This window comes from Coffea eugenioides, chromosome 2, assembly GCF_003713205.1.
Source record: "Coffea eugenioides isolate CCC68of chromosome 2, Ceug_1.0, whole genome shotgun sequence".
NCBI classification, from domain to species: Eukaryota; Viridiplantae; Streptophyta; class Magnoliopsida; order Gentianales; family Rubiaceae; genus Coffea; species Coffea eugenioides.
This window is the reverse complement of record NC_040036.1, coordinates 3,403,025-3,411,977: the sequence shown is the minus strand read 5'-3', so window position 1 is coordinate 3,411,977 and position 8,953 is coordinate 3,403,025. Positions and strand designations below refer to the sequence as shown.

The following is an 8,953-nucleotide window of genomic DNA, read 5'->3' as shown; positions in this document are numbered from 1 at the left end:
ACACTACATATATAATTGTCTATAGTCTCAACGTCCCCCATCGATGGAGGGAAATGGAGTGGTGAAGCGAAATGAGTGCGATTTTGACATGAAAACAGAGCCTTACATTCCTTTCAAAGTCGTGTTCCGGATACCTAATTTTCCAGTCCAAATCGGATGAATTTCCATGATCAATCGTATTTATGTGCACTGTGAATGACAGGGCCGTGGCAGTTAATTTCTTGTTCTCACTCAGTTGGCCATTCCAATTTGGCTTGGTGTACGGTCTTAATCATACCAAATTCGACTCATAATCGGATTTTATTCTTTGTCCTTATCGTTTGGTTTATTATTTTTCCCTTTCCAATTTGGTAATATCTGAGGGAGTAATTTCACTTTGCATCCTTCAACTATGCTCGGATTCTCACTTTAATCCCTAAATTTCAAAGTAAAATATTTTAATTTCTAAAATAATGAAGAGTTAATCTTATATATACTGATAGCGTATATATTATTACGATTGTATACTTAATAACTATGCAAAATCTAAATTATAATTTAAAAGTCAGATTAATTATTGATAGTGCATATAAAATTAATCGTACTACTTTGATCTTTTACAAGATAGTCTTTTATACCTTAGTTCATCCAAATTTTTTACATAAGTGAGACATATTTTATATTTTAAGAACTAAAATAAGATGCATTTTATTTAAGTGGAGCAGATTCTGTATATTAGGAAGTGGAACGTCTCATTCTAAGATTTAGATATCAAGATGAGAATCTAGGCATAGTAAAAAGCTGCAAAGTGGAATTAAGCCTGTCTGAGGTCTTCGTCATTGATTGGTAATTCCAAACTGGAGATGATGGCATTAGTCAAATGTGTTAGTGGTCCTTTCACTGTGGAATCATTTCTCTTGCCAAATGTTTAAACAGAGATATCACATTAACTTTCATTTCATCCATAATTTTCTTACCAAATCGGTAGTGGTGATGTCACATCACTTATTTCTCCATTCTCGCACAAACTTACTAAGCGATTAACGTTCCCCTTTGATTCCTCCCCATCCCTTAATATAAGAGGAGGTTAGCAGTTGCAGTGTTGAAAAAAAAGACACTAAGCGATTAACGTCATTTACATTAGGTTAAAAGTTTCACCAAATTATACTAACCAGTCCCGGGGTTTGTTATACTTTGTTAGACCTCCCTTAAAAGTTAAAATCTTTGAAATGAAGACGACCTTCTCTTTCAGTTTCATTACATGTCACATATCCTATTTGTTAGATTTATGAGTAAAGGGTTATGTACTATATTGGTCCGAGAGAACTGGAGAAAGAGCGGTTAATATGTAAGTAAGAGTCTTAGCCTAATGGTTTAAACTTTTGGGTCAGAGTTAAATTCCTGACTTACATATTGAACTCTTTGATGGATTCTTTCGAGGTATTTCCCCATATCAAATTGGTATCAGAACTTCAAGTTGGGAGACTGGGCTATTCATGGGTAAATGGATTCTTCTCGGAGTTGGACCGGTGAAAATTCTCTTCTTGATGATGGACTGAAGTGACAAGAAGTTTGGTTGGTGTTGGACCAGGTGTGCCATGGGTTTGACAGGGGTCCGTTTGGTGTTGGATGAAGGAGCCAAAGGTTGGCAGGGGTCCGGAATACAGTTTGGATGTTGAAAAAAGTGGATCCATATTTGAGAAAAGATGTGACTTTAGGTGATAACATGGACTTGCGTTGAGTATTAAAGTGAGATCGAAAAAGGGCATAAATTTGGGTTTAATGTGAGGGGTTACTTATGAATGGGAGATTTGTTAGATTCATGAATAAAGAATTATGTCTCACATTGGTCCAAAAAATGGAGAAAGAGTGGTTAATACGTAAGTAAGGGTCCAGTACTTAATGACTTAAATTTTTGGGTCATAGTTGGGTTCCTAACTTATATATTGGACTCTTTGATGGATTTTCTCTAGATGTTTCCCCCATCACTATTTAATAAATTTAGTTAGTGTGACCTTGTTGCATTGCAATGGATTGTGTTCCAAAATATTTTAGTCATGATTCTTAAACTTTTTTTTTCCCCCAATGAAACAGAACTCAGATAATTTTCGCTACTTCTGTTTGACTGGATTGAATGCTACGATTAGCTTTTAAGACACATCATTACATGCTCCAGCTCCACGGACAAGGCAGTCACGCCTATAGGTAAAATATGAATGATGGTAGAATGTGCACACATGTAAACTAAATGATACGCTGTAAAAAAAAGTAGGAGAATGAGAATGGTCTAATAGTTGAACTAGTGATTTCAAGATCATCTTTTCACTGTCTCCTCACAAAGAAAGAAAGAAAGAAAATTGGTTGATGCGTTACTTTGACCTCTCATTTGTATATAACTTAGATTCGAGTAAATGATCAGAAGAAAAGTAGCCGATACTTAATGGCGATTTAAAGACAGGAAACAAATGATTAAATGGGCAAAGGAGTCTTTAATTTGATTTATGGTTACATGGATCCAATAACGGAATATTATGTTAGCGTGCAATCTTAGCATCCAAGAAACCTTGAGAGAAGCTCACCAAATGATATGCTTATGGTTGATGACAATATTCATTTGTCTTCCGATGCATAAATTTGATTATGAATATATAATAACTATATATGGGACCTCTCTCTTAACGTTGTGTCCTTCTGTCTGATCTGCATCAGACGTGCATTGATATGTTTTAAGTGAACCACTGTGAACAATATCAACCGTTTAGATGAACGAGAAATTTCGCAGTTTTGACCAAATCAGTAGATTAATTAAACAGATCAAGGACCGTAATCAACCAATGGCCATTTGACAATTCAATTTCGAGCTGAGGTTCAAAAGATTAACTAAATAAGATAGGCAAGAAAGACAAATCCCTTGCTGCATCTCTTGTTTATACGTTCAAAGCAAGCAAACAACTAATACAAAGAAAAGATAACACGGCGAAGGAGGCTTCATTTTCCAATCACTTTCCTACCATCGTCACTGCAAATCCCATTGGATTAACAAGCACACGAGCCTGTACAATTCGGATTTCGGGGTTTCTATTGATTAACTGATTAAGCCTACGTCCACCTGCCTTCGTGATTCTACTTCGCACTGCTATTTTTCTTCCTTTCTGAACATATGCACTCTCTTTTATTAGTAGGTAATTGTTACTGCTAATAAACATCCCTAAAAGCAGAAGGGCAAAGCATTTGAAGTGTGCCCAAGTGCTTTTCCAGTTTTGCACTTTTTTTTTCTCTTTTCTCACATTACCATCAGAGTGTGTGATAGATGGCATATTGCATCTCTCTGATGAGAAAGAAGAGAGAGAGAGGGGTCTCCCACTCGCTTGTATCAAGAAAGAAATCTGGGTGCCCTTACATTTGCCGACAATGGGAACGCGGATCTTGCTTGATGCCCTCGAAACGGCAGGCAAAAAGCCACTAGTTAGTAGAAATTATATATAAACTTTCTTGTTGATGATTAGGTCCTCCCTCCTTGGCCTCCTACTCCTGTCCTCCGTTCATATATTCCACTATCACCAGTGTCTTTACTCTAATTGGAAACATCAATTCTCATACTCTCCTAAAACTACACTGCAGGGAGGGGGAACATGAACAAATTAACACCCACATAATTAATATATATGCCCAGAAAAGAAAAAGAATGCTTTATTAACCAGCTCCTAAGAGGAATTTGTGTTTTTGAAAGAAGCAATAAGGCACTCATGATAGAGAATGTAACACCAACTAACTAGTACTAGAAAGTAGAAACACTTGATTAATTTTAAACGCAATCAACCATATGAAGAAGTAAATGCAGTTGCATATGATCAAGAAGTAGAAGATTTCACAATGGGAGAAGCCCACATGGATAGAATACCATGTGAACCTGTGTACGTAGGGAATCATGAGGGTTTACATATAATATGCACTGTCCGCATAAACTTCTTCATGTTCTGGTCTAAAATCTACGTGAATATAATAGATTTCCGTTGTCTTTGAATCCACCATTTACATAACACCAGTTGTTGTTGTTATATTAGATCAGATCGCATGCAAAATGGCCAGCTTTAATTAATTTGGTCAAACCACATACGCATGCTGCAAGCGAGAAGGCCGAGTCCTCCCGCATGAAATTGATCGTCCCCTCTTCCCCCTCGCCTGACTAGTTCAGGGTCAACAAGATCATTCATCACTTCCCACAACTATCAAAATGTCTGAGTCCTGTTACGTACAATTTGTGTAGCACTCTCCAGTCTCAGATTGCAAATCAATAATAATAATAATAATAAATAAATAAAAAAGTCGCTGCAAGGAGGAGTAGTATACCATGATGACCAATGGGGGGGGCGTGCATGTTGTTTGTTTTACCTTTTATTGCTGACTGGAGCTCTATTCTATGAAGAAACAGTTTATCATTGCGGGCGCAAGTGCATAGGAAATAATATACCTAGCTACTTAGGGTGAAATTTCATCCTTCGAAAAAATTAAAAACGGAGAAGTGAACAGCAAATGGTTACTTTTTTTTTTTTTTCTATACGATAGGTTATCCTACACTAGGGGGAGAGGGAGGAACTGAAGAGACTCGGGATAATCCGGAGGGACTGAATCACCACCGGATCAAACGGATGCACTACGTACCAGTCTGAATTTTTAAGCAGAGCCACTTTAATGTGACAAATTGGTGAGAGACAAGATTTGAACCCTGTCTCCCACCCACCCCACCAAGCTTTAATGCATTAGTGGTGGCCATCAGCCATTGAGCTGGTGGTTAGCAAAATGGTACATGATAGACCATAGCACATTAATGATAAGCATTTGGGATAAGTTAATTTGACTGATTAAAAGAATCATGAAAAGACAATTTGACGAGTATTTTTCATATGCTCTCTCTTTAATTTGTCAAACATTTTTTTTTTTTGCTAATTTTTCTTTTCTTATTCTGTTTGTAACTTAAATGCCTCATCTAATTATTCCATTCCATGCATTCTTTGCGGCTCCAAAATTGTTTGACCAAAGGATCGAAAGGTTAAAAATTAAGGCTAGAGCTCCGCGGATTTAAGTCAAATATTCAATTCGACGGTTTCAGAGGAAAGGCATTAATTTATGTGCATCCTAAAGGAACCATGCATAGCACTGTTGCTATCATTTTCATGTGTCAACTTAATTTGCAAATAGCATCATTAATTTATCGAGTAGATGAATTAGAGGACAACAAAGCAATTAATTAAGATAGTTACTTCCCTTATGGAGTACTAATCACAATTGTTTCTGGATCTCACCTGCACAGTGAACAAGTGGCATCCAAAATCAGAGTCGACAAGTCATGCAATTGGCCAGATGATGCGTCACGCTCTCTTTTGCATGTGGGCATGAATGATACCCATTTTCTACTATAGAACTAGCATTTTACAAAATCACTTCCCCTCTGGTACTGGCAGTAGGAGAATTTAATTTGTTAATTAGGATTAATGTTTTAAGTATAAAGTATAATACTGCTACTACAGCTGCTAACTTGTAAATTTGATATTGTTGAAATATTTGTGATGCTCTCTCATCAGTATCAAACGGACCTCAAACTGCATCTTGGAAACTCTTTCTTCCCAAATATTATCCTTATCTCTGCTGCGTCTCCATTCTTCAATTATTTCTTCCTTCTCTCCTCATCTCGTCACCTAGCATCTCTTTCATCTTTCCCAGCTGATCATTTATTGCTATCAAACCTACAGCCCATATTCGGTTATTAAGATTAATCACATCCCTTTCATCCAAAGGAATTAATGATGGCTCTTGAAACATGGTTGGTCAAGGTAAAGAAGACGATCTCGAGCAGTTTCGACACAGTTCGTAGCGCCACAGTACCAAAAGCTGCAGCAAAACCTGCACTAGTGATCAAGAAATCAAGCGTCGGGGTTTTAGCATTTGAGATCGCTGGCTTTATGGCGAAGCTTCTCCATCTATGGCAATCTCTATCAGACAAGAGCATCACTCGTCTTCGCAACGAATCAATATCTCTAGAAGGAGTTCGCAAGATCGTCTCCAATGACGAAGATTTTCTACTAGGCCTAGCATGCGCAGAGATGGTGGAAAATCTCAGGCTAGTTGCAAAGTCGGTTTCAAGATTGAGTAAGAAATGTGAGGACTCAAATCTCCGGTCCTTCGATCGATGCCTCCAGGAGTTCTCCAACACGGGGCGGGATCCTCATCACTGGGTTTTAAGCTGGAAGGAAATGGAAGCCAAGATCAAGAAAATGGATCACTTCGTTACCATCACGGCCACGCTTCATCGGGAGATGGACGAGCTTTTGGTGGTTGAGAACAGTTTGAGGAAATCTCAGTTACTGCAATCCAACAAGGAGCGCGACCTGGGCACGCTTACATTCAAAGAACAAAAGATCACTGAGCTGCAACAGAAGCTTCTCTGGCAAAGGCAAGAAGTCAAGTACCTGAAAGAAAGATCTTTATGGGGTCGGAGTTTCGACACGGCCACATTATTGCTAGCAAAGTCAATATTCACCATTCTCGCTAGAATAAAGCTTGTTTTTGGCATTGCTAATACCAGTCACGGACATCCAATTTCTCTACCTCGGAGTCTCTCAGCTTCGGCTACTGTCTACCCTTCTGAACATTCCAACACGTGCAATTTTGTGTCCGGGCCATTGATGAAAAACCCGAAATCGGAAGATGATCACCACCAAAAAGGTGCCACCACTAATCCGGACATTGATCACGGCTTCTTTGAGGTAAACTCCAAGCCAATGAAACCGCCTTCCAGTACACTAGGCGCGGCTGCTCTTTCCTTACACTACGCGAATTTGATCATTGTCATAGAGAAGATGATTAGGTCACCCCAGTTGGTGGGTATTGATGCCAGAGATGATTTATATTCCTTGCTGCCGATCAGTATTCGTTCGTCGTTGAGGGCAAGACTGAAAGGGGTAGGATTTTCGGCTAGCGATCCATTTCTTGCTGGAGAATGGAGGGACGCTTTGCATAAGATATTGGGTTGGCTATCACCATTAGCACATAACATGATCAAGTGGCAAAGTGAAAGGAGCTTTGAACAGCAAAATTTGTCGCCCAAGACAAATGTTCTTCTGCTGCAAACGTTGTATTTCGCGAATCAAGAGAAGACCGAGGCGGCCATAACGGAGCTGCTAGTTGGGTTGAATTACATTTGGAGGTTTGAAAGGGAAATGAACGCTAAGGCCTTGTTTGAGTGCACCACCAACTTCAACGGTTTCTTGAACTCGCAGAATAAAATTTCTTCTGATTAGGTTGATTATTACTCGTCTATTTCCATCTTTTCCTTTTTTTTTCTCTGTATTTTTTGGTCTGATTTAGAAGCGTTCGATAGTATATCGAGGTTTTCCCCTTTTTTTTTTTTTTCTTTTTCGGTTTGCATTTTTCTACTATAATATTTTAACTCTTCCTCCCGGAGATCCAGACGGTTTGTTTTGCTTCAAACCCTGATCTTTGTGTATGTATGTAAAAAAAAAAAATCTTGATGTAAAAAGGATGAGATCGAAGGAGTCAAATTGCAAAATATTTTTTGGGGAATTATTGGCCGGTGACTATATTTAAAATCTCCAGTCATGTGAATATATTCTCCTGGGCATTGATATAATTATTTTATGACACAAGAAATCGTTGGATCCTAACTTCGTTGGAGACGTGTTTATGACAAGGGATAAACATTACATTGCAAAGAGCTGTTGAACAGTGATGGGCTGTGGGCCATGCATATTCATTTTTTCTTTCCTGATAAATACGATGGTCATAAAAAAAATTAATGGCATTTATCGTAGCTTGTTTTGGGGAGGGATGCTGCAAATAAAGTAGGTTGCTTTGACAATGAAACGCAATTTAATTGATGAAACGCTTTATCTGTAATCAATAGGATAAGAATTCGAATCATTAATTATTAAAGGAATAAATGGAGAATCACAGTTAATTCTCTTTGTTATATAAAAAAAAAAAAAAGAATAACAGCACGGTTGATTTTATTTATAAATGGACAATGTGTATGGATTAAGTAGAGCAAATGTTTCAGACTAAGAACCGTGGCACTCACAGCTGGAAGGTCTCAAAACCATTCCTCTCCTAGGTTTGTGTTTAAAGCATGATCTGCCGGTTTAGAAGTAATGCTGCCATTATATTATCTACAAGAATTTGCTTATTTTCCGATGGTCATAAGGTAGTGTTTTAAGTTGGGGAATGAGAGTGAATGGTGTAGCTAGCTAGCCATGTCTCCCAGCACTTGGCTTGGCTGTCTAGTTCTATAATTCATGTCTATATCCCTCTGCTCTGCATACACAGATGCAATCGATGGGGCCTCAACAATCTATTACAAGATCAAGATGGAGTGAGTGTTGTTTGAGAGAGAGAGAGAGAGGCCACGAACACAAATAAATCATTCCTGACTTTTAAATCCACATGAGTGCGTAAATAGTAATTCAATCTCCGTCGGTTCTTCAACAGTCTCAATTGGACTTTAAAAGTAAGATTATGGTAGATAGTAATAATTGACAAAAAAAAAAAAAAGCGATTTCCAAGGTCTTAATGAAAGAAAAGAGGAGATGCTACTGGTACTTTCCTTTCTTTTTTTTTAAAAAAAAAAATTTTCCTTTTTTTTTTTTGTGTCTTAATTTTCTTTCATAGCAGTATATAATGGTTTCACTTTATGAGCTGGTCAAGTCTCTCTCTCATTTTAGTGGCGGAAGCGACTAGATTCATAGTGTGATTAGGCCAAAGTGCGATGGAGCCATCATCATTCTCGACCACAGACTCTCTTTCCTTTCCCAAATTTTCTTCCACTTTGCCGGCCCTTCTTTCCATTTCCATTCCCATTCCCATTTCCATTTCCATTTCTGCCTTTGCAGCACTCAATCACTTCAATGCACTCCTCTCCTGTGTACTAATTGATTCGTGTCGTGGCTTTATTTGATTCGTA

The 8,953-nt window shown here is 38.1% G+C and overlaps 1 protein-coding gene across 1 annotated transcript; it reads left to right on the top strand.

Annotated features, from left to right (window-relative positions):
* Positions 1–5,783: 5,783 nt before the first annotated feature.
* LOC113763182 lies at positions 5,784–7,277 on the top strand. The gene has a single exon (XM_027306923.1). It carries the CDS (start codon positions 5,784–5,786, stop codon positions 7,275–7,277), a length of 1,494 nt encoding a protein of 497 aa, XP_027162724.1.
* The last annotated feature ends 1,676 nt before the right edge of the window (positions 7,278–8,953 follow it).

Excerpts from the sequence above, each read along its gene's own strand:
- LOC113763182 (XM_027306923.1), top strand. The coding sequence starts at position 5,784 with ATGGCTCTTGAAACATGGTTGGTCAAGGTAAAGAAGACGATCTCGAGC.